We start from the raw sequence: 27130 nt of genomic DNA on the forward strand, positions 1-27130 counted from the left end.
TAACAAAAAAAACGAAGTCCAGATGACATGATTCAACCTTTTTTGTTGTTATATACCTGGATGACTGAGAAAACAAACTTTGTGCTAAATTTAATAGTCACACATGTTCTTAGCAGCTCACAATTCTTGATTATAACGTAGTTTTAATTTTTAAATTGGAACAATGTTAATATTATAATTTGTGTTTCGTGATGTTTTTATTTGTTACTGAATAGTTTGATCGTTGATTAATGGAGCAAAGTGGGTTTATTAATCTGAAAATTCAAATTATTTTCATTTTATTTACATTGTTTTTTTCTAACATATGTATATTGTCTTTCAGGTACAACTGGCTCTTTGAGGGCAACCATAAAGCTCATGTGGCCCTCAGAGAAAATGAGTTAGACACCCCTGGTGTACAGACTCGAAGTTTATAATTCAGTCAACTCTGTTTGACTGTTAGCCAAATAACCTATGAACTACAAGATGGATTTTATAGACATTTTTAGAAACTGTTTACTAGATGTACCTTCACAACTGGTTGACTTTTGGATTGAATCCAATTCCAAATGGGCGCCACAGCTAATAAATGTTAGCTGAAACAACCAGAGGCTATGGAATCAGTCAGATCTTGAGACAACATTTGATGTGGTAGTAGCTGAGAGTTATTAATAATACATACTTTGAGCACATGTGATTGTGCATGTTATTTTTTTATGTGTGACCAAAATAACTACAAAGCTTTTGTTCAATACGGGAAAACTTTAGTCTAAAATCTGGCATTTTTCTAATTTGAACCTTTTAATTGGAGTCTATCAGTTTTCATAATAATCCATGCTTTCATGCTGATCTGTCACTAGTACAACTATAAACCTTCCAGTTCTAGTCTCAAAGCATGTGATGCTTTATTTACTGAGTGTCAGCCTAAATGTGTCAAGCAGCGATCCTCATCAATCAGAGTTAGCAGTGATTAACGGCGGCGCTGCAAAGAGCTTCAGCTACCAGAAGAACAAAATGAAGCTCCTCCGTCTCTGTCTGCCTCCCCTCTCTGCAGCTTTAATGTGCAGCTCTTCTACATCCAGCAAACACAACGAGCAGCCTCTCCTCTGTAGTCTAACAGGGATTCAGGCTGTGTATAGACACGGCTCTGCAACACTCGTTTTCTCCTCTTTGTTCTCGATTTGTTCTCTGTAATCCCTTCGTTCTTTGTCTTTTTCTCCCCTCGTATCATCTCCTCTCCTCTGTCCTTGCACTGTCAAATCCACGGTTTTCTTATTTATTTGCCTCCTAAACCTTTATCCCTCTCCCCTCTTCTCAAGTCTTAGGCTGTCATTTCAAGTGGCCTGCCGAATAATTAGATGGGACGTTTGTATGAAAACACGTTTACAGATGGGTATTATCCTCTCTTACAGAGAGCATTTTAATCTGTCATGACAACAGGACGTGTTCAGGACTTGTCAGTGCAACATAAAGCAGGAAATAAACAGGAAGAAAGTAAAACTGGAGTTTTCTCCACATGTTCACTGTAAAACTTGGTCTTTGCACGACTTCCTCAGTCATTACTCAGTGTTGGATCTTAAAATCAAATTAAAATAAGTGGTATGCCAATGCGCCCCATCTCTGAATGATTTGAAGAGTGAATGTTTGTAGTTTTGGAGATGGGTGTTTTTCTGGGCTAGAATTGAACAGAGAATGTACGTAAACCTTAATGTTTTTGTTGCAAGATATTCAAGTGGAGTTTAATTATTGTTATTAATAATACATCACCACATCAAAGTCAAAATTTCTTTATTGTCATTTGCACCATGTGGTACATGTGGTGGAACAAAATTATGTGCACAGGGTCCCAGTTACATCCAACCAAAGTATAAATTGTAAAAGAAAAACAATAAGATCTAAGATATGAACAAAGAAATATGTTAAACTAAGAAACCACTAAGCACTAGTACTACATAAACAATACGCCGAACAACAGCAGCACGAGCATGAGTTTGCGTGAGCAGATGAGTACAAATGAACACAGTAATCAATCAGCAGCATGACATCAGCAGCATGGATAGTCAGCAGCACATATCAAAAATCAAGTGGCATTCCATCCATCCATCCATCTATCCATCCGGCCATCCATTATCTTTTACCCACTTCTTTCATTTTGGGTCACGGGGCTTGCCGGTGCCCATGTCCAGCAATCACTGTGCGAGGGGCGGGGTACACCCTGGACGGGTCTCCAGTCCATCACAGGGACACATAGAGACAAACAACCATTCACTCTCTCACTCACATCTAGGGACAATTTAGAGTTACCAATCAGCCTAACATGCATGTTTTTGTTCTGTGGGAGGAAACTGGAGTACCCAGAGAAAACCCACGCATGCACGGAGAGAACATGCAAACTCCACCCAGAAAGGCCCCCGGACTGGGATTTGAACCAGGGACCTGCTCGCTGAGAGGCAGCAGCTCTACCAGTTGTGCCACCATGCTGCAGTGGCATTACAGTGATTTTTTTTTCAGTGATTATCCTGATTAGGGATTTATGAGTCTAACAGCTTGAGTAGAAGCTGTTCCTCAGTCTAGTGGTTCTACACTTAATGCTCCTCAACCTCCTTCCTGAGGAGAGCAGGGCAAAAAGTGTGTGTGCTGGGTGAGTGGGGTCCTTCATGATGCAAGAGGTGTAGATTTCTATGATGGTGGGGAGGCTGACTCCAACAGACTTCTGTGCAGCCTTCACCACTCTCTGCAGAGCTTTTCTTTCTGCAGCTGTGCAGCCCCCATGCCACACGTTGATGCTGGAGCACAGGATGCTCTCCACTGCACACCTGTAGAAGGAGGTGAGGATTGAGCTTCCCAGACCAGCTCGTCTCAGCTACCTGAGGAAGCAGAGTCTCTGATGAGCTTTCTTGATCAGGCTGGTGGTGTTGTTGCCACAGCTGAGGTTGTCATTCAGGTGCACACCCAAGTACTTGTAGCTGGAGACCACTTCCACCACATGAGATGTGAATTACATTAAAGAAAACCTTGACCTTGAAATAAGCTGAACAATAAGATTCACTATGTCTTTGTTATTACCTTGTTACTAAAGCTAATTTTGCTTCTGACACCAGGAATTCCAATATATTTTGCTGCAATACTTGCAGTCATTCAGTGACAATAAGAACCTTTATCCTTTCCAGTGCATTTTTGTATAACGCCAAGAAGCTTTCATCAGTGTGTGAAAAAGATCACAAACCCTTTTCTATTAATACCTCTAATCATTTCTAAAGTTTAAACTTGTCACAAAGCATTTACAACAGGGCTATTCAATTGCTCAAGGAGCCACACACAGTTAATGAAAGCCAAGGGCCAGACATCCAGCACTTATTCTCATTAAGTTTGTTTTATGGTTTAAAATCTAGTTTTATTTTAAAATGAACCCATTGGTGGGCTGACCTGGGCACAGCCATGGGCCTGATTTGGCCCCCAGGCCGTCAGTTGAATAGCCCTGATTTACAATGTTTTGAAAAGATAGTCTTGTTGTAAGGCACTTCTGACTTGGCCTCAGCTCATCAGTTCAAACAATTGAGGAGATCTACAGCAGGTAAGATGTTACCTGTTCATTTCCTTTCCACAGACCCAACTTTAAGGATTTGATTTGTTCCTTTATGACGCATCTAACAATTTTATATACTCCTGTTCTGTTATGTTTCATAAACTGGCAGTGGATCAGTGGTTAGAGCGATGGTTCACTAACAAGAGAGTTAAAGATTCAATTCCTTAGGCGTGAAGTCACATGTTGAAGTGTCCCAGGGACAGACCCTTAATTCCTCCGATGTGTCCCATCAGTGGGAGCTAAAACACTGATTAGTCTCTCTGATTTACTCAGATCATCTTTGAAGAAATGTCTTTAAATCGTAGCTCTGCAGTCAGCGCTGCCTGTCAAGACGCCTTCCTTCCAGTTTACGCGTCAGTTGTTTGTGTAACTCCATGTTCTCGTGCCCTGCTTCTTTCTCTTTGTCTTCTTTATTCGTCTGCGTTCTTTTTGTCTTCCTGACACTTTGTTTTTGTTCTGCCTGCAGCACCTTGCACTCCTGCCCTGTCACCTGGGACTCGCTCCAGCTTCCTGCAACCATCCACACGCTAAAGCTGGAGGCAGAACTGAAAGCTTGAATTTCTTTGGTAAGACTAAATATTCCTGGATTCCACCTTCATTTTGCTCCGGCTGCGTCCTGTTTCCTGCTCATTTTTGCATTTCAAGTTCATCTTCACTCAAAGCGTTCAAGGTTACTGTGACGTGAATCTGATTTTTTTTAACCCTCTGGTCCTGCAGCGCTAAGAATAAAAAATGTTGTGAGGTGAGTCCACACAGGAGGACACTATGCTTACCTCTAATTAAATACTGGACTCTGACCTTTGACTGGAGGAGCAAACATTTCATAAAATATGCTGAGGTAGAAACCCGGGACACGCTTCAGTTCAGGTTTTCTTTAGAGAGAAGTGTATGTAAACTTAGTTATACTGTTGCTGCATACGTAGAAGAAAAGATTGAGTTTGGAATCAAGGTTATGTTAAAGGTCAAAAAGAGCTGAAAATGGAAAAGAGGTACATTTTTCAGTATTTATGACCAGAGCTAACGCTCTCATCTGTGAATGTGTGTGTGAGTACAGGTGGTCATGTTTGGAAACATTTGTTTTCAGTGACAGGAACTCAACTGTGTGCGTTTGGGCGCAAATCTGATCAATATTTGGAGGTAAACGAACTCAGGATGCATTCAACATATTTGTGCAATCTGCACATGCACTTTTATTTAATTCCAGGAGGGGGCAATGTTTAACTGATACCTGATTTATGCCACATTGATTCAGCAACTTGAGATGCTGAAACACATTTACTGTTTTTTTTTTTTTTTTTTTTTTTTCTGAGTTTAGCTGCCAAATGCTGCATTTGCAGAAAACTCAACAGCTTGTTTCATTTTTTTCCCCCAACAAATTATTTTATAGATCTGGTTTCATTATTATCATTTTCAGTTCTGAATAATTAGAATAATCTGATTGAGACAAAACAGCAGTCCTTAGAGATATCAAACACAGTTTCCAAGTGTTTTTGTTGCTTAAATTCTGCTGCTGACAGCCACATTGATGCTTAACATGTATGCAAAAAACAAAAGAAAGACAGGCATGATCCCAGAAATGACAGGAATAAAAGGAATCAGTTCAAGGGACTGAGGAATGTAAGGAATGACCCCACTGGGACATGACACACATGATGCACACACATAAGGCAGAGCCTCTTTCAAAGACTTACTGTAGGTTGCATAACATACTGTTGATGTGGCATCCAAGATGTGCTCTGGACCTTCAGAGAAATAAAGAGCAAAATACAGAGAGAGGAAAAGAAGACAAGTAACCATTAGATTAGATGCGATAACAGGAGCAGGAACAGGAATAACAAAGAATAAATGAAGGACATGAAAAAGTAATTAATTAGGAAGGGAACGGGCAGGAGTGGGAGGGATGCAGGAGACGAGGGAAGGTCAAAAGATGATTTAATACACAGGTTCAAGAACTGATGAAGAGAAAACAGTTTTAGTCCCAGTGGAAATGTGTTTAAATAAATAATCACAGAAGTTGCTGAGGGTCCATCGTGTTAGTTTGTTATAACGCACCACAGAGAGTGACTCAAAGTTTCAGCTTCCCAGTGAGCGTTATTTCATCAGAACACCTCTGCTGCTCACATACTGCTTATTGTAGCTTAAGTCTTACTGCGTCACATGGATGATGTGGTGCAGTAAGAGTGTAATAATGTGTAAATGTGGATCTTCTGAGCTAAAATGATCATTTTATAAAAGTGTGGGTCAGGAACTGGTTCAAGCTCCAACACAAGCACAAGTTTTAACTTTCAGTTTTCTACCAGGAAGTCATAAAGACAAAAGATTAAACAATTTGTTTTTTTTCCTCAAAAACAACTTTTAGTGTTTGTTTTTTACATGACAGCCTCATATAAACCTAAAGTTTAAAATAATCTCAAAACTAAGGATCAGAGCTCTTCTGGATGAGGGTATGAAACCGACATCAACTGGTTTTATTGCTTTTTCCCCCTTTCAACGAACATTATAACTTTTAACCAAATAAATCCCATAAATGGACCAACTTGACTATGTTTATATGAGCATCAGTTAAGAAGCTTAATTAAATTTTAGAGAAAACAAGAAAAGACAAACACTAAATTATGTTAACACAGTAATAAACTGTAGCAAATGGAGTTTTACTGGTTCAGGCTTTACAAAACAGAATGAGTGTAGCTGTCTTTTAATGTAAATAGTCTCTCATTTTTTTTATCCGAGAGGAACCCTGAGGGCCTTCTAGATCTTCAGAGAAGGCCCAAGAATTCAGCACATATGAAATGTTACATTTAAGTTTTTACTGAATATTTATTTCATATAAAATAATAAATGTAATGTAGTTTTTTTTAATTCTATTTTATTTTTCAAATTTCTCTTGTTTTCTGTAAACTATTTTGCAGTTGAGCAAGAAACTGTTTCATTTATGAAAATCCAGTTCTCCAATCAGATTTTTTAAATATTTTTGTCTCCGAGCAGAAACATGCTTGAAGGAACTTTCTCATTGGTCAGGACTTCACTGTCAGGAGAGAAGGCTGAGCTCAGTCAGAGTCTCAGAGGAGGAGTTAATTTAACGACTGACAGGAAAATTAACCAATCAGAATGTTGATGTGGTGTGGGCGGGACTTACAATTTATAAGCAATGCTTTAAGGAAGGCTATCGACACATCCGGATGTGATGTTTGTATCCAAAGCAGTTATGGTGGACATGAATGATGTAGCTAGCTTGTTAGCATGGTTTCTTATCTTTTGAGGAGAACAAGAATTTGTTCCAAACAGGAAAAGCAAGTCCAGCAGTGAAATTGACAGAAAATAAAAAGTGGTGAATAAGGTGTTGAATCTTTGGTGTTGAAAGGTGTTATCAGTGCTAAATGTGGATAATTTTAGTCTTTTTATTCATTTTCAGACAACTTAAATCTAATACGGTAAATTGAATTGTTGAAGCTGCCTGTTTTAATGGATAAATCATCTTCAAAGCTCTTAATTTGTTTGTAAATCTCATGGAGTCAGCTCAGCGGCACATCACTACAAGCTACAGTGAATTAAAAAGTTTTTGGAGTGGATCAGCAGCTGGATCAGCAGCACCCCAACCAGATTTGGGCTCATTATAAGGTCGAGTGAACAGGTACAGAACATTTTTTTGTGTGTTTTTTATTGTTTTAGTTAGTTAGTTAGTTTTGTTTCTGAGAATGCAACACAACATAATGAGAAAAAACAAAAAAAAAAACTTTGGCACCATGTGAAGGTGTGTGATACCTTCATTTACAACCAGTGAATTCACACTGAAACTCTAGCTGCTCTACAAAAAAGGTTACATATTTCATTTAGGCATAGGTTATTTTCTCTAATAGTTGTTGTTTTCATCAAACAATTACATTTTTACAGAAACAGTAATATTTGTGGGTTAATAGTACATTTTCAGTGTAGATTATTGAAATTACATGTTGTACCTGAACTCACCATGAATCACAGATTGCATGGAGAGAGAGAGAGATAGAGAGCTACAGAGATAGAGAGATAGAGAGATAGAGAGAGATAGATAGATAGATAGATAGATAGATAGATAGATAGATAGATAGATAGATAGATAGATAGATAGATAGATAGATAGATAGATAGATAGATAGATAGATGATAGATAGATAGATAGATAGATAGATCATATCAAAGGTGAATGACCAGTTCTATTAGCCACTGGTTGTTTATATAATCAATAATTTAATTATCCAAATGCAGTTTTTCTTTGCTGTATAATCAATTACTACAGTGGTTGCTGTGCTCGTTAAATTACATTGACTTGTTTAATTTTTACACTTCTTCAGTAAGTGGATTATTTAAACTTTAATCCTCTCCTGACACACCTGGGGTGAGCATTAGGTCTGCTTCTAAAGCCATGTCAGTCTACAACAACTCAACTGTTTTCTTTCACGTGTTCTGAAAGTGTCAGGTTCTGTGGACAGCTTACAAAAAAATTAAAAAAGTATTTATTTCCTACCTTTAAACTATCCTATCTGTTTAAGGCTCACTTGCTTCTGAGCGAGTGCACACACCTGATATGTGGAGACGGGAGATGCAGCTATGAAGGGAGTGATTGACGTCTGAGCGATCATTCGGTTGGTGGAGATGCTGTACGGTGAAGAGTAGAACCTGTGGAGCGTTAAAAACACGACCACGTTAATTATCAGCATCACCAAACAAACTCAGAGAACTGGGGTCCAACTGAACCAGGAGTTAAACAAAAAAAAATCCTACAGAAAATCTGATACACTGTCAGTAAAGACAATGAGCCACCCCGTTTTCAACGACAACCCCTGGATAAGTTTATGGAGTCACCCCTCTTGGAGGATGCTCTTTCAAATGTTTAATTTCATATAAATAAATCAAAGTCATGCAGCAAACTGTTATTTTTCACAATTCCAACCTTTTGGCATTAAGAAACAACAAAGAAAGAAAGAAATATAAATGTTGTTAGTTATTTTATAGAGCAAGTAGAGGAAAAATTTACGAAACAACTCAGTTTCAAAGAAAGAGGTTGCAGTAGATTGGTGGTCTTGTAATCCCGAGGTTGCGGGTTCGAGCCCAGGTTGCGTCAGAAAGAGCATCCAGCGTAAAACAATTGCCCAGATCTTTCATGCAAGTTCATTTGCTGTGGCAACCCCTGAAGACGGGAGCAGCTGAAAGAAACTCAGCTTCAAAGACAAAAACATGGAATCATAAGAAAAACACTGATCCGTTGGTACTTTGCTGCACCACCTCTGGGTTTTCTAACAGCTTTGATTCTCTGAGTTATGGACCAAACTAAAGACAAACGTACTCGTCATCAATCTGACTCCATCTCTTATTGCTGTTCCCAGATCAGCTCTGCAGGTTGGAGTCCAGTCACTGACCATTTTCTTTCATTTCCACCAGAGATTTTCAACTGGACTGAGATCCAGATTATTTGCAGACCATGTCGTTGACATCATGTCTTTGTTGAGGGAAGGTGTTCTTCTCCTTTGCTCTGTGATAAGATGCTTCATCATCCTGAAAACATGAAGTCATCGTCACCAAACTTCCTTTCAGCTGATGGAATAAGAAAAGTGTCCTAAATGACAACGTAGACCTCGGCAGATGGCGTCTCCCCGGGTCTTTACCTGACATGACACCTTCGTCAGTCTGTGGTTGGTTTTCTTTAACCCTCCATCTCCTTGATTTATCTGTTGGGGGTTAGTGATGGTTTTTGTTTGACCTCTCTGCATCTAAATCTATTTCTTTTAAACAGTTTCTTACAGTTCGATCACAGACGTTGACTCCAGTTTCTGCCCACTTGTTTCTTGTATTTTCTGTTTTCAGACATTTTGCTTTCAGTTCTATCTTGACCCTTTGACGTCTCCCTTGGTCGACCAGCTTGCTTCTTTTCTTCAACCTTCTCATTTTGTTTAAACTTGGTCCAGATTTCAGACACAGCCAACTGAAAACTTCACAGATTGGTGGTGTTCTAACTTCTTGAAGACGTTTCATAGTCCTCTCCTTTAACATCCCTGGTGTTGGAGCCATGATTCATGTTGATCTGCTTCCAAGGTGGCAGCCTCTTTACCTGAAGACTAATTAGCAGATTTAATCTGATCTTATCTGAAAAAGCAACAGTGACGGTCTACAACAGATATACATTTCATTCTTTTTTTCTTTTTTATGTTAAAAGGTTGAACTTAAAAAAAAAAGTTATCTTTGTGGCATGTCTGTGATTTATTTTTACAATCCAACGAACATCCTGCAAGACTGGGGATTCCATCATTTTTGCCAGGGGTTGTACTCGGAGCGCTTTAAGTCAACTCTGACAAAATGAAGCAGACGTAATCATCAAAGCTGTTGCAGAAATAATTAACTCTGCAGCTTCAGTCTGCACCAAACCATCAAAGTCGTCTCAGAATGAGACTTGACGCTGAATTCGAGTACACGTCGTTTTATAAAAGGAGTTAGCGCTGCAGCTGTGCATAATAAATGATCACCCTAATGTGTGAGTGGGTGAAATATTTCAATATTACGCTTCATGTTTCCACCTACACAAACACAGAGAAAGCTGCATCGGCATTTTACACAGCCTTTGTGTTGGCCTATACCTCTGTTTGTCCTTCTGAGTTGTTACTTTCATTTCTTTCTCTCCCTTTTCTTATTTCACCTCCGCACCCCTGCAGCAGGTGCAATGCTGTGACTCGCAGCGCTTTATTTATCATTGTGTACCCAGAGAGGACGTGTTTCATCCGCCGGCAGAGACAAAAAGACAAGTCCACCTCCATCTGTCTCTAACACACAAACTTGCTCCATATCAGGTTGTATAAAAACTTCAGTCTGCTTTGCTGGATTTAGTTTCTAAAATCTTATAGACATGTAATACAGAATACACAGGCAGCAGAGAAGCTCAGAGATCAAGATAACCAAAGAGTACACGTCATTTCAAGACTGAAATGTTTTTTTTACACCTCTGTAAAGTAACACTTTCTGTTTTACATCTCAAATTCACACCTCAGCTACAAAGATGCAAACGTCTGACGGTTGGCTCCTTTGGGATTTTATGTTTTAACTGGAGCGCTGAAAGCTAAGTAGAAAACATAAAATAGAAGCTACAATTCCACTCATGGTTCACGTATGTGGAGCAGAACAGAGACATTTGATGAATCAGAAGCTGACTGAGTTCTGGTTCTGGTTGATTGTTCTGAAATGCAGCTTGCTTCAGTAAAATGAAACTTTTAACTGCCCTCAAATCTTTCAGTTCTGGATTACCTTTATATCATTATGTGCATATCACCCAAACATGCACAGAAGCATGGTCATGTTATGTAATGTTGTCCACCTTTGCCTTTAGGCGAGGTATAAAACAGGATTGAACAGTTTTGTTGGAGCTAGCCCCTAAATTCTCTCTTGGGGACACTCGGGGATTGTCAGGATGTGCAGCAAAACTGCTGGCAGAACCTCACTGACTTAGACAAGGCGAGGTCAGTGAACAAGGCCAGGCTGATTCTGGCAGATCCTGATCACCCACTCCATGGTGAGTTCATGCTGCTTCCATCTGGATGCAGGTATCTGCAGCCCAGATGTAGAACGAACAGACTGAAAAACTCATTCATCCCTGTAGTGATCAGGCTTCTCAATGAACAGTGATGATTTTTGTTATTTTAATGTCTCAATGTCTTGTGGATGTTCTGGGTGCCTACTGACTGTGAAACAAATTGTCCCTTGGGAATAATAAAGATTCTTGAACTTGAACTAAATGTACCCAGCTAACGGGTCAGTTCTCAGACACTGATATACTGGAGCGCCTGGGACCTAACAGGATGTTCTTCTCACATCACTGAAGGCTTCACCTGATCCCAAAAAACAGCTCCTGGCTTTTCAGAGGACATCAGGAGACAAAAACATACCCTCATTCCACACTGAGTGACTGCTGTGTTGTTACACGCCACCATTTTTGTTCTTTGTGCAATCCAAAAGACCAAAAAAATTATCAAACGCTGACAGCTGCTTTAAAAGTCAAACATTAACCCTGTCCTTCAAACGAGTTTCAGCCACGTGTTCAGAAGGAACATTTGATTTTTCCTAATTTGCCTAATTATGTGCGAGTCATTAAACACGTTTCTACATGAAGAAGGAGTTTTCTGAACTCCGTCCTCCAAAAGGAGACGAAGGGTGTTAAAATCTTTAAATCCACGCTAGTTGTCTCCACCTAAAGCCCCGAGCTATTATCTAACGGCAACTTGAAAACATGCCATATGCACATATTTATTTTGTACAAAATGAGAGACGAAGGGCAGACATAAAAAAAGCCTAGACAACCACACAGATGGGACAAAAGACTGGAACGTGTTTGATAAAGTATTGAAAACACCCTGACCCATGGAGCAGTGGTGGATTCATCTTTTTTGACTAAAACTAATATATGATTCACATTAGAGATACTGTGTTACTGTCATTGATGGATACAAACGAGGGACGGCAGCAGGGTTATTCAATATGGTCCTCTGATTGTATTTATTGTATTTTTCATTAGACTGATGTGTTTGAGAGGAGGGAGAAGTAGGCAGAGGACATATCCAAGGTTATTGATGGAAGCTATTAGCTCCGAGCTGCAGACTGTCAATGGAGACTCAAATGCGGCCGCTCGGACAACGCACTTAACATGCAACTGCAAACAGAGCATTAGCAGAGGACTGAACGTAACCTCTGGTGTGGTCTGAGCGCACAGTCAGGAGTTTGAAATTAAAAATTTGCCATATTTGGTGCTGACCTCGGTGACTTTACAGGAGAGGAACCAACAGATATGCAAAGGGCAGCAGAGACTTGAAGAGGCAACTTGGAGGTAAAGTGCAGGCAATGAAACAGTGATGTTTTGGTTTTAATCTTGATTTGGAAGAAAAAGAGAACAGGCTTTCAGCCACAGCGTTCTGGGAAATAAGTGCACATGCTTCCAGTAATAAAAGTCTGGTGTTTGTACAAACCAGCTGTCCTCAAGTTCAGAGAGACGAGAGAACCTGTAATTGATTCATATTCTCTGCCCCTCTCCTTGGGCTGACTTTATTTTTGCCTCTGCCCTCCTCTTGACCCTGTTCATCCCTCCATTTTTATGCAAACCCCTTCCCTCCAAGCTTTTTTTCCCCCTCTCTAATTAGCTGCATTAGCATTTCACAGTCGTTTAGTGTTTTGCCGGAAGGAGCTCGGATGACCTCGACTGAAGGGTCGCAGAAGGCTTAAACACCACGAGGGTGCAGATGCTTGCGCACAACGAGGCATTTATGCATGCACGAATAGTCTCACACAACTTTTATTTATTATTTTTTTAAGCCTCGAGAGATTACTGAAACTAAAGCAGCTGTTTGGAATGAGTTGGACTTGGAGGAGGATGCACAGCAGAGGAGACAAAAGCACACGAGTTGAAAGAGTTTTCATTTCATCTGAAAACACAGAGACAACTAAGAGGCCTGGTTTGAAAACAGATGGAGAATGCAAAGGTCAGCAAGCAGCACTGAGCAGGGACAGTTAGGGTAGCAGAGATTAAAAACGGATAGAGAAGTGAGCAGACAAAAGGAGGAGGAGATGAACAAAGGCCCAAGAGGAAGGATCTCCAGGGAACGCATCACCAGAAGCATTCCTAGCAGACACGACCGGTCTCCAATTTCCCCCTGCAACAGACTCTGCTCTCATCATTCAGCGCTGCAGATAGCCTCGGCTGATGAAAGTCTTACAGCGGGACTGCAACACCACCCAGCATCCCTGTCTGCAGTCAGAACCAACATGTCTGACAGCTTGTATGCACGGGTGCATAAACGAAAGCTCCATCTGCAGCAGTCAGAACTGCCCGACACGGTAAATGTGTGTGAGCAGATCGGTTAATTGGTGCGTTTCTTTAGATGTTAAGTTTCCTACAATACGCGTGCACAAAGTTACATTTGTAGAAAAAAGTTAGAAACACAGTTTGTACACTTGAAAAGGAAAATTGCCACCTACCCATTCTGTATCGCAGCGGGGTCGTACGTTAACGCCATGCCGTTCTGTTTGGAGGAAACAAAAACACAAACATTTAGAATTAAGATTTTATTTATATCAAAGTTCATGCTCAGTAATCCGTGTAAAAAATCCAACGAAGTTCAGTCAGGTCATCTGGATTTATATGTATATTTTTTAGATGTTTCATCCTTCATCCAAAGGACTTCATCAGTCCAAGGAGCCACAAACAAACTCAGTCCCACAAGCAGCACACTCTCATAGTGGGCCAACAAGTTTGCTGGTGATAAGATGGTTTCTTTTCTCTCCCCCGTCGACTCCTCTGAGGCAGCCATAGCCAAAGTGGTTCAAAACATCAAAGTTCATGCTCAATAATCCAGGTGACTGAGTTTGTTTGTGGCTCCTAGGATTGATGAAGTCCTTTGGATGAAACCATCCAGATACCCTTACTGAACTTTGTTAACACAAAATACATTTCAATTCACTGTAAGAATTAACGGGATAGTTCACATGTTTGAAGAGGAGTTCTGTGGAAGGGTGATGAACCATCACTATCCTACCTGTTGTAGACAGTGCTCTTTTGAACAGAGTGACGAGCTAATGACTAGTCAGAACAGTGTCAGTACCAATTTGCTGCTGCCTGAAATAACTTCAGTCTCCATCATTTCTTTGCAATTCATGAACGATTTTTAAGAACCTTCCCATCACAGATAATTCAAAATGGCGTGGGTTATTCAAGCATATATATATATTGATATTCCTGCCAGCTGTATCCAAGGCTGCACAGGAAGTGCTACAGCTAGCTGACAAACAGATGTCAGAGCAAGAGCCCGACTGGACTGATTTAATTTGTAACGTTGTGACGTGTTTGTAGCTGTTTGAGATTTCTTTGAGTTTTTTTTAGCCATTTTGATGAAATGCACTAAAATGTTTCCTTAGAAATTAATGGTTCTGACTAATAAATAAGTGTCATGAGTTGTGTTTTCTCTGTTTGTTTCTCTGTTTAAAGTTTGTTTTTTTATGTTTTTCATTATGGTTGGTTTGTTCTTTCCCTACCTATGTTTCCCATCACCTCGTCAGCCCCCCTCCATTTATTCCTTCTGTTTCCACTCATTCATCAGTTTGTCATTGTGTGTGTGTGTGTGTGTGTGTCCTGTCCGGTTCTCCTCCATGTTCTCCTCAAGCTTTTATAGGTTGCTGCCTCATCAGCCTTCTTGCGTTTAGGTAAGAATTTTTTATTTTTATTTTTTGAGCTCTTGTGTCAGTCTGCCTTCCTGCGTTCTAACCTCTGATACTGTGATAATATGAGATGTTCGGAAAGTTTTTGTGGATATTTTTGCATCATTATTTGAACAAAGACAACAAACAAATAAATAAACAAAACCCCATCGAAAGTCTGTTTACTTTTTCAAGAAAATAAAAACCATTGATCCTTGATCAGTTTTAACTTTGGCCTCTTATGAAGAAGAATTTGACCTCCTGAGGTCAAAGGTCACACAGCTTTAATAAGAGGTGAAGGTCACATGTAGGTGAAGCATCCGTCTAAGAGACTAATGAAAAACAGGTAGTAAAAAGGTGAGTTTGTGATAAAAACTTTGTTTTATATCAATACAATCTCTTCTTGTTATTGTGGATCTACAGTTTCTGAGGGTGGATACTGTTCATAACCATTATGTTTTTAAATGTTATTAATTTAAAATAGTAATTTGACCTATTTTAAATGTTAAAATGCACTGAAAACTAAACGTTTTTCCCCATGAGGGATACATGAAGAATGCCTGACAGAGCACAGAGAAAGTTTCACGTGCGCTGTTGATGCTAAAATCTAAAATACAACAGTGAATTAAGACAGAAAACGGTGGCAAAAAGCAGCAGAGCTACAACACTTCACGCCACTTTGTGATTCTGATGAAACAATAAATGAACACCTCTTCAGAAGTTTTGAGTTCAACTTTAGAGCCTGCAGCCTTCAGTCCCACTCAGTGTCAGTAATTACTGTAGGGTTAACATCACAGCTGTATCAAGTCTTCTATAAAACAAGTTGCCATGTCATCACATCATTAAGCAGCAGGCTTCTTTGGCTGAGGAGATTTATAATAACTTAAAGACTTCAATTAAATTTCATTAGTTTTTTATTTTATTTCTCTATAACTCTTTAAGCAAAAATTGATGATTATAGTCACTTTTCCTTTAAATGTATATTTGTCTTGTTTTCTTTGAAGGGGGACCTCAGGGCCTTCAACACCTTCAGAGAAGTCCGAAGAATTCTGTACATATGAAATGTTACATTTAGAATTATAATTTAATGTTTAATTTATATAAAACCAATGCCTTCAGTGTAGTTTTTATTGTTTTTGTTTGCTAATTTCTCTTATTTTATATAAACGACTCTGCAGTTGAGCATTGATCAGGACTTCACTGTCAGGAGAGAAAGCTGAGCTCAGTGAGTCTCTGCACAAGTTTATTTAATAACTGACAGGAAAACTAATCAATCAGAATGCTGATATAACCAAAACACGAGGATCTGAGACTTCCGGAAGTCCTTGCAATAGTGATGCGTTCAACTGCAACGTGTAAATTCAACAATCCACACAGAAATTCTAGTTGCTCTAAAGAAATGTAGGCCAAATACAAATTTGGTTACTCTTAAATTTCAGTCTGAATTATTGAAGTTACACGTTGTACTTGAACATAGGAGACTGTGTGAGCTGCATGTCCTTCTGGGAAATCTTGGGAGAGAAATGGGGCGGAGTTTTCCAAGTTCTGTTCTCAGATGGGTTGTCCATGCTGGTTTTTCTGTTTAGCGTTGGGTTAGTGTTTATGTTCAGGTTGTTGCTAGTGGCTGTAACAGAAATGAAACCACAAGTCAGATGTTGTACCTGATGGATCGAATGAGGAGAAGCCCATCCTGTTCACGAGACACTTAATTGCAAAACTAAAACAAAGTGATGTAATCGTATGAGAGCTCCGGTGTTTCTCCAAGGTTAGCTTTCAGAAGGATGGCACTATATCACATTTTTACTGAAGGCATAGCTCTTTCTGTCACGATTTTCCGCTGTTGCTTTATCACATCTCAATATGAGACAGAACTTCTTTACTTGGTTTAGACGAGACTGTTGTTTCTTTTAGGGATGCACCAATCCACTTTTTAAAATTCCGATCCGACCCCGATACCTAGAACTGAGTATCGGCCGATACCGATCCAGTTCCGATATCATGATCATCATAGATTTTATATGAGGCTGTAATAATCTCCTCTCAAGTACAATTTGTACAAGTATATGCATGCATGTCTAAAAAGGCAACTTGAGGTAAGTTTTATTAATGTTGGATAAGTTTTAAAGTTAGAATTAAATTCTGCTAACACAAAACATGTTTCTTTTTATTCCTAGCTTTAAAGTGGATATTAAAGTGATTAATTTAAGTGATTGTTTAAAGTTGTTTTATATTTTATAAGGGGCAGATATAAGAATTTTTTCTTCTTTCTGCACTCTTTTCATTCAATGTTTTCTTTTTGATGATTTAAAAAAAAATTTGTTTCATTTAAATGAATGAATAAATGAATTAAATTACATGTTAAATGGCTTCAATGCTAAGTTCATGGCATAAACCAACAGACATGTTCCTGTTTTTAGTATTTTACATCACTTTATAATGTAGCTGTTTATGTTTTTAATATATATAATTTTCAATTCATGTTTTTTTTAATAATTGTCTACTGTTGTACTGATAAATATCTCCTGGAGGGTAAACTATATCTTGGCTGCAAGTATCAAGCTGTGAAATCCTTCGTTTTCTACAACTGATAGTGGTTGGTCATTAATTATGAAGTTTAGCAACTTCTCTGTGAACATTTGAGCTTCGTGGTTCCAGCGATGTCTTCTTCTTGTTCAATCCGAAGCAGGCAGCCTGATTTTGGGCAGCCGAGCTCAGTCTGTCCCTCCTCGGAGACGGGCAGACTGAGCGGGGCAGATTGGACGCGGCTGGCCGGGGTCGAGTCGCCTCTTTCGATTTGACCAAAGAGCAGCGCCCCGCTGAATCCACGGTGCTCGAATGTCCATTGTAAAACTAACTTTAACGTGGTTTAATGTGGCGCTATGGCTCCGCAGACATTGCACGTTGCTGTCTTGTTTTGTGGTGTTTAGTGTAAAATACTTCCACACAGCGGACATGTTTAGATGAAAAGTTTGTTAGCTGTTAGCTACAGTGCTGCTAACTCAGCCCTCACGTTGTAGCTGGCTGCAAACTATGAACTGGATTTCCTGAATGTGAGGCGGGTCTTATTACTCTGGGTTCATGAGACATGCTGCCGTTCAGGAAATCCATTCCATAGTTTGAAGCCAACATGCATCACGGATAGAAAATATTGGCGGGTGGATCGGAAAATCCGATACGTAAATTATGCTGGTATCGCCAATACTGGATCGGATCTGCCCCATCCCTAGTTTCCTTTCGATTTTGCAAGGTAGAGGCTACCTTTAGAAAATCGTAATGCAATGGTGCTTTTATCTGGACTGTTCGTCTCGTTAGTAATTTTGTCCATCACTATTCCCGACTTTCAGCCTGCAGCGTTAAACAAATCATATGAAAGTTATACAGTAATCCATAGAAAGCTCTTCTCCCCAATTAACACGAGTTCAGAGGAAGCCCCGATTCAGAATCTGCTGCAGAAAAAGGGTTTGATGACAGATTGAGGAACACTAACATAAAACTTGCAAAACATCGAAATCAACGAATGCAAAATAATAAAAAAACAACAACAGCTGTTTCTTTTTTCCCTTCCTGCTTTTTCAAATCAATTTTTATTGAAAGTAGAGCAAATCTGTTTTTTACACAGTCATTCTACTTGTCGCCTTAAGAAGAATTTACGTTCAGTGATGATTTTTATGTTGATCTAATATGCTTTTGCAACAAGATAAAACATAGTCTTTGTTTTTTAGCTATTTCTCTTTATCTGTGGTGTTGAGAAAATGTTTGTACACTGCTTAATGTGTGGTTCTGGGATCAAATGCTTGTGTGAGTGTTTGCTTTAGTTTTCTTGAGGCCAGACTCTTAGGAATGAGGGTCTCTGGGAGATTAGGCTTGGTCGACTGAGCGTGAGAGTGCAACAAAGCTCTCCTCCACAAGATGTTTTTATTAGTCAGCTCAGACTCTTAGACCTGCTTCTAGCAAATACTTAAACCTCCATCAAGTTGTTTCAAGGCTGAGCAAAGCAATTTAGATCAGTTTATTTATAAAGTGCCAATTCACAACAGAAGGTAACTCAGGGCACTGAACAAAAACATTCACATACATTTAAAATGCCAATTAGTGAAAGTTATCTATCTAAACAGTAAATGGACTGTACTTATATAGTAGTGCCTTTCTATCTTATCAAGATACTCAAAGCACTTTACACTACAATCTGTGCCCTCATTTACCCATTCATACAGCACTCTACTACATCTACAAAGAATAATCAGTGCTTTATCACATTCATACACTGAAGGGACACACAATGGAGGCAATGAGGGGTTCAGTGCCTTGCCCAGGGACACTTCAGCATGTGACTGCTGGTGGAATCGAATCCCCAGGTTTTGCACTGGAGGACGACTGCTCTAACCCCAGGGTCTGCAACCTGTGGTTCTGGAGCCGCATGCGGCTCTTTGGTCCCTCAGCAGCGGCTCTTTCAAGCTTTGACCACAACTGAAATACAACTGAATTTTATTGGTTGCTATAACAACTAAAAGGGCTAGTTTTAGCAGTTTTCCTGTAATTTATTTTACCAAATATATGAATATTAGAAACATTGAAAGGAGTAAAACATACTCATTTTCATTTTTTGCTTTATTTCTTCAAAGTAGGATATGTAATATTTCTACAATTAAAAAAAAAATCACATAAGAATGCATAGTTTGTTTTAGTTTTTAGAAACTGGGCAAAAACTATAATTTTTTTTTCCTTCTTTACAAGAATCTTGTCTTTTATTTTGTCTTAGAATGTAAAAACATCAATAAATGTTAAAAATCATAAGTTTTTTTTTGTTTTATAAAATCCCCCCTAATGACCAGAAAAGCTCCCTCCAACAAACTTAAAGTGGGCCATGGGCCACCAGTTGAGAATCTCAGTTGTAGCAGGTATTGTGCTCAGGACACATTTAATTTTATGAACAAAGGGGCAGAAATGGCTCTTTTGATTGTAAAGGTTGCAGACCCCTGCTCTAAGCTCTCAGCCACAGTCGCCCACAGCTATGGCTGAGTGGGCCATTGCTGGCTCTCTAAGGAAGCCAGCAGATTGTGACTGATCTTCACTTTGCAACCTGAGCAGCACATTGGCGACAGTGGAAAGAAATGACTGCTTTTTAACAAGAAGAAACCTCCAGCGGAACCAGAACCAGACTTAGGAAGGGCAGCCATCTGCCTCAACTAGCTGGGGTTTGACCGGACATTAAAGAGACCCAGACAAACACAGAATGTAGTTTCTATGGGGAAAAATCGGGACTAAACTAAACTAACAAACAAAAAATCTGTTGATAAAATAAATAATTACAAGAATAGTAGAGTGATTAAAGACAGCAGTTGAGAGAGGTGAGAACTAAGGGATAACTCAGGAAACCCAAGCCAACCCTGACTATAGAACAAGAGTACGGTCCATACGGAACATTATATGCTCATTGACAAACTAATATACAGAAATTTATAGCAATGGCACTAACAAGAAAAAAAACCTTGTACATAATTTAACCTTGATTTGTGACCTTGCCCTTGAAGCAGGGGTTATGAAAAGGAGTGCAACACTCCATCTGGTGAGGATGTATAAGTGTATGAAGTTTGGTTAAATTATCTTGAGCGGATCAGAGGTTATGGATGGGAAAAGAGAAAGTTTACAGACAAATGGACAGAGAATGCACCATAAGATGTCCACCTTTCAATGGGCATATAAAAAAGAAACAGTCTTATTGTTTACCTTCCTATATGTAGTAAGAGTGTCACCTCATGGACAGAAGCTTGTCAGGATTTGGATCTCTGACAAATGAGTGAAGTTTGGTGGAAAGCGCTGATAGTTCATTTCATAAATGTTCACAAGAGGACAATCCAAATGATCACTCGTAGTTTCTTCTGATGTATAAATGTCAAACCTGCAAGCTGTACCTGAGGGTTGAACACATACACACACACACACCTCAGCTTTTTGTGGTTGTGGTTCTTCTTATGTTGCACCCTTGTGCAAATTTATTCCATTTTACTCCCCCTGCTCTTTCCCATCCTCAAAGTAATGTGAGCATTAGGAGAAAACTTCAGGCTCTGTGGGTGGGAGTGCTATTTTTCACTCTTCTTTTCTGTAAATTAATGCTTTGGTGTCGACACAATCAATCTTTACTCCCTCTCATGTGCAACAGAGGAAGTCTGCTTTTATTTCACTGAACAAAGTTTCATTTTTACTCAAGATGACAGCAGAGATTTTAACAAAGACATAAAATGGGCATTGTATTATTCCAGACATTTTATGTATCAAATTTAAGATTTCCAGTTTTCATATTGTAAGTTGAGTCTCAGTTTCAGCTTGAAGTATGTTCCTGGAAATGAAAGCTCATAATGACCATGCAGGGAAGCTATCAGGCTTTTTCTAAAGCTTTCGGGTCAACCTTGGAAAGACGATATTAGGAATCGAGCTCTAAGTTGAGATGCAAGGTATTTAAGATATGCCTCATAAGATTACGGTCATTTTGTTGCCTTGCTTTCTTATGTTTCATCTATAGAGGGCTTCCTGCTGACAAACATGGCTACAAGCACAACAGCGAGTTATTATTGCTTATTCAGCTTTGCTAACTTGACAAACATCTCATTATTGCAATGCTCTTTATTAGTTCATGGGTTTATCATTATGTCAGGATGAAACGTGATGGCTGTATGACCCTGATACACAAGTGTCCAAGCATGCAGGTGTAGCTTAGTCGTAAGAATTTGAAACAGGACTGGTCTTGCCAGCCTCGTGCCTCAAACCATGATCGTGACGGGTCACAGAAACAACTCTGTGAAGATGTGACACCTGCAGCTGCATCCTGGTGCAGTTTGAGAGAGCTGTGCTTCAGATGGCTAGATGGAGATGCAGGTAACCACCTAGGAGACACAAGAAATTACTTGTTTGGCGAGTTTTTGGAGCATAGCAACTTCATGGTTGCCTTCACATTTCGCAATGATCCAGCCAGGTTCTAATAGGTCATGGAGAGGTTGAATACCCCTCTGTGTTTCTGCTACTCAAGCAAACGAGTTCAAGTATCTGAGAGTTTTGTTCACAAGTGATGGGGGGATGGAGCAGGATTGACAGATCTGGGCCTCATCCTCAGCAATGTGGATGTTGCTCCAGTTTAAGGAATTAAAGAAGGATCTGAACTGAAAGGTCATTTCTAGACTTTACCTGTTGTCATGAGTTGTGGATCATGACTGAAAAAAAAAAATGAAATCCTGGGTACAAACTGCTGAAGAGGGGGGGTCAGGCTCAGCCTTAGAAAACTAATGAGGAGCTTTGTCATCCTGGGGCATCATGTTGAAGAGCTGCTGCTCCTCAAAAAAGTCAGTAGAGGTGAATTAAGCACCTGATGCCTCCTGGGCACTTCCCTTTGAAGGTTTTCCCACCAGCAGGAGACCCAAAAGGCAGACCCAGGACTCGAGAGGGATAATGGCCTGTCTGGTCAGCGAACATCTTGGCATCCCTCAGGAGGAGCTGGAGAGTGTCTCCAAGAAGAATGGTGTCTTCTTTGTCAGTGTTACCTACAATACCGGACCATGAATAAACAGCAGTAAACAGTTCATGAATGGAGATCGTTATCCAGTGTGAACTGGGCCTAGTGGCTACCACCAAAAGCTCTCCATCCCCTCCTGGTTTTGACTATGAAGGTACAAAAGCAACCGATTTGTGGACTTCAGAGTTCTGGTTGTAGTGTGATGGAGCAAAGTTAAGACCCGCTTCTTCCTTTTCAGGTTGTGGGGTCACTGGTGCCCATGTCCAGCTATCTCTGTGCAAGAGGCAGGGGACACCCTGGACAGATCGCAAGTCCATCACAGGTCCAGGGCTAGTATAAAAAGTCTCTAATAAAAAAGGGTTTGTGGAAATATTGTTTTAACTCTTGTACCTTTGTATAAGATTCAAAAAGGCTTCTTTGCTGTGAGTTGTCAAACTGTCATGACTGCTGTGTGAGTTTACCTCTCCGTCTCGTGTCCATGGTCTGCCATTCTGGGGGTATTTGATCTGGGTCTGCCGCTTCTTCTGACCCCCATCAGCAAACTTGCACAGCAAAGGCTCTGCAGGAGCTGCACAGTGAGTCATATGGAGATGGAGACAAAGAGGAGCACAGAGATAAGTCATCTTAACAGCAGGAAATAAACAAGTGTTTCAAAGATTAGACTTTTAAACGAAAGCATAACGTTCTGTTTATCAGCTGAACCTGTAAACTGTACTCGGGCTAGTTTATCTCCTCCGCACCATATCAAATCATCTAAACAACAACATTATCACTACATCTGTACAACCTCTACAAACTAGTTTTTTTCAAAACAGCCTTGACACTGAATCAAAGCCACGGGCTAATCTTAAGAGCATGGTGAGCGTGTTTCAAACAACAATCCAGGCAGTTCTACTTCGTATGCTAAATGATCCCCACATTCTGACCTAAGGGCAGCAAGCGCAGACGGCAACGGCTTCAAAGAAAAACACAGTTTTTTTTCTGGACCCGAGGAAGCAGAAAGGCTTGATTACATGGAGGATTAACGGAGTGTGACTTGCACTTGAAAAGTTCATCAAACTTCAAACTGCTGACTTCTAAGCAAACAAACAAACAAACAAAAAGACAAACAACAAAACATTTTTATCCCGAAGATAAACAAACTAATCTTTGTGGGCGATCGATTTATTCCTTTTTATTAACATTATTTAAAAACTGTAAAAGGCAAGCCAACAGGAGCAATGGCTTCTGTTCCAGAAAAAAAAAAATGCATTGTAACCAGAGATGGATAGGAACGCGTTACATTTACTCAGATACATTTACTCAGTTACATTTACTTAAGTAGCTTTTTGGGAAAACTGTACTTGTGAGAGGAGCTTTAATCTAGAAAATGCCTATTTTTACTTGGGTAAATTCATGGGGAGAAAAATTTGACTTTTACTCTGTTACACTGGGCTTTGTGCCACTCGTTACCTTTATTTCTATTTTAAGTATTTGAAATTACCATTATTTTAATGGTGGAAAGATTGCACAACTTCTTGTCACCTGACTTTGTGTGACCAATCAAGTGAAGCCAAACAGTCACATGACCGAACACACGAAATCCCCGAGGACCGTGGGTAGAAGGCACTGTACTCAGGTGAGAGAAAGAAATATCAGTACCAAACAGGATGGAAACAGAAGAAGCTGGCGATGAGGAGTCAGAGCTCCCCTGGCTTCACATACGAGCAATGTTTACCTCACATTTCTCTTAAAAAAACAAAACAAAACAGTCATATCAAGTTATATCATGCGCTGTCAGCTGTGTCTGCCAAAACATTTCAGCCTACAAGAACTTGATGTGAAACATGTTGCGGTAAGTCTGGGTTATATTTTTGACTTTGTGTATTAATGTTAGCTTTATTACACCATGCATATCTTTACAAATTGTATATGATGTAACTTTTGAATGTTATATTGTGTAAGACCAAAAATTAATTTGTAATTGGCAGGCATACAATGATTGCTAATTTACCCTGAAACGCTTGGCTACAAATCCGGATGGTTGGCGGGTAAGATGTATACACACTGACTGACAATCCCCTTGTTTAGATTTTGAATGTCACAAATACACAAACCTCCAATACGTCTGTCTCAGTAGAACAAGAATTCAGGCTTTATTAGAAAAAACAAACACACACACGAACACAGTTCGTAGTACAGTTTGTACTCTGGGCCTTTTATTATTCCTTTACAATGGGATTTTCTTAGCTCTACAGGTTTTTTTTTTGTGGTTTATTTACCCTTTATTTATACAGGTAGTCTCATTGAGTCACGAGAACTCATTTTCAAGAGAGACCTGTTTAGAGAGCAGATGGTGGGAGTTGTCTTGCTCAGGGGCCCAGAGTGGGGCGAATGAGGGTAGAGGCAGGTGTGGGTGTTTCACCTTTTCCACTTTGACATGCCATTACAATAATTAAATTGACAACAACAACAGCAACAATAATAATAATAATAATAATAATGTAAAGTTTAATTTATTCATTTATGTATGTATTTTTTCTGTGACCAAAGGATCCACCCCAACAACTCCCAGTTGGTAGATTCCAATAAAAAATAAAAAATCCTCTTCCTCTGATGAACCCTTGATGAAGAGTGTGAAGATCCCTGATCCCCTCATGTCTCCACGACAAGTACCAGACAACACTTGATAGGCTTGTTTTAAATATTGTATGTGAAGCTAGTCAACCATTTTCTGTGGTTGAGGTGTCAACCTTCAAGACTATGAAATAATCTCTTCACCCTCAAAATACTCTAATGACCAGGAAAACATTACGCTGCAGAATACAGGAAGTTGTAAAGAACATGAAGAGCATAATCATTAAAAGTTGAGTGATGTGAACCATGTCACCACCACAACAGACTGCTGGACTGCCAGACAGCATAGTTCTTTTGGATCACCTGTCGCTGGACAGAACCCACCACTCTGCAGAGGCAGTCTGCTGCATTGTCTTGTGGACATGTTAAACACATTTTATGTTCTTGCTGCTGCATTAGAAAAATCACATTCTGACAGTCAGATCAGGCAAAATGTGACCAGAACAACAACAGACAGTGGCTCTAACTTCTTGAAAGCCTTGTAGAGTTTTTCAGCCTCTTTCTTGCAGGTTCCTCAGAGCAAGGGTGGCACTAGTGAGCCACCACAGCTGGAGGTCATTCCCCTAGCTGGCTCCAGGACTAAGGCTTCAGATGAGCTCCATTCCTTGCTGGAGCATGTACCTCCATCCATTTATGTTAAAGTGCTTACCTTGTGTTTTTGCCTTCGTGTTTCCAGAGTATTGCTGTCCTGACCCCGACCTGTGGGATCACCTACCTGAAGAATTAAGAACCTACTATATGATACTCACCTGCGATGCTCCTTCCTCAGCTGCGCTCACATCATTCACCACTCATGTTTCTGTTTATCTGGATCCTCAAGTTTTGGAAAAACCCTCAGCCTTCTCCTCCTGCTGCCTTTATTTTCACGACTGTAAGAGACCAAGATTCAGATTTGACTATCTGCTGCATGACTTCACCTTCTGAAGTACTAATCCCTCTCTTCCATTTTAATGCTCCAGATCCTGCCTGTAAAATATTACCTGATCTCCACTGTAAATAAACCTTTTCAATTATATCCCAAGTTTGGTTATGCTCTCTTCTCAGTTCGTACTCTCTGGGTCCGCCCCCGTTACAACATTTATAAGGTGTGGAGGAAAAAGACGATAAAGATGCCAATAAACCAAAGAGAGAGTTTACATCATGGATAAAGCATCAGAAGATGAAAGTGAGTCAGAGATGGATTACCAGGACGTATCTGCCATTCTGGATGATGACGCCTTGAGTGCAAACTTCCAAAACACAAAAAATGTGCATGCCATCTGCTGAATCTCATATCCACAGTTAATGCCACTCTTCCAGAAGTTGGGAATGAAACCTATCTCGATAACTATCTTGATCTGCTTTTGCAAAATGAACTGCTCTGTGGAATAAACGCAGCAGGTCGGTTTGAAATGGTTGAATGTGAATGCAAACTGCAGTTCCTCCGACCCAATCAAACCTGTTGGAACTCCGTGTTCCTAGCTGTGGAAGGAGTGCGGCACATTCACAAGGAACAGGGAGAAACTGCATTCTGTAACATATGCACTGCATTGAAGATTTCATTGTTTATTTAATTATATTTAAATGAAAAACTCCTGCTTTGTGTGATCTATCATGCTTGGCCTGATTTCTTTACTTGTAGATAAACTAAAAAGCCACATTCCATCAACGTTGGTAAACACAAAATGACCATAACTCGGTCAATTTTACACTTTAACTCAACCCTGTCTGTTAGCAAAATATCAGAACCTCTAGATGCATTTCAATGAAACCCTGAGCAAGTATTTACTGAATAAACTTGTTAAAAAAATTGTTGAGCCAACCTGATTCAAGATGGCTGCCATAGTAAAGAAATCTTTCCAAACACAAAAATGGTTTAAAACTCAATCATTTTTAGACATATTGTGCTAAGATGCAAGATTGTTCACAAAATAATTGACATCTATTGCTCAAAGTGAGATGTTAGTTAAAACTCTTCCACAAAGGCAGGAGGTGAAAAAGCAGTTAGGCTTTAAAAAAAAACAAAAAAAAAAAAAACAGGTTTGACAAAACATTGAGTTGGTTCATGCTGAAGAGAGAATTTAAAGAGTCAGAAAAACAACCAAAAATAACTTGCATTTTGTTGTTCTTGTCTTGTAAATTCCTTATTTTCACTAAAGTGGAGATGTACTCAAATTTACCTGAGACAGGGCGGGGTTATGTGGCGGGGTAACCACAGCAGAGATGAGGTTTGTTGCTTTTTATCATGCCAAAATGTGACTTTAAAA

The 27130-nt window shown here is 39.6% G+C and overlaps 1 protein-coding gene across 1 annotated transcript in view; it reads right to left on the minus strand.

Annotated features, from left to right (window-relative positions):
* LOC119410358 (RNA-binding motif, single-stranded-interacting protein 3) overlaps nucleotides 1-27130 on the minus strand; it is a gene marked incomplete in the record, with an annotated part of 147206 nt that overhangs the window by 18875 nt on the left and 101201 nt on the right. Inside the window, 4 exon segments of the mRNA XM_037677268.1 lie at nucleotides 5257-5307; nucleotides 8122-8218; nucleotides 13550-13593; nucleotides 22730-22836. Coding sequence (XP_037533196.1) covers nucleotides 5257-5307; nucleotides 8122-8218; nucleotides 13550-13593; nucleotides 22730-22836 — 299 coding nt within the window.

This window comes from Nematolebias whitei, chromosome 5, assembly GCF_014905685.2.
Source record: "Nematolebias whitei isolate Nwh7 chromosome 5, NemWhi1, whole genome shotgun sequence".
In the NCBI taxonomy this organism is placed as follows: Eukaryota; Metazoa; Chordata; class Actinopteri; order Cyprinodontiformes; family Rivulidae; genus Nematolebias; species Nematolebias whitei.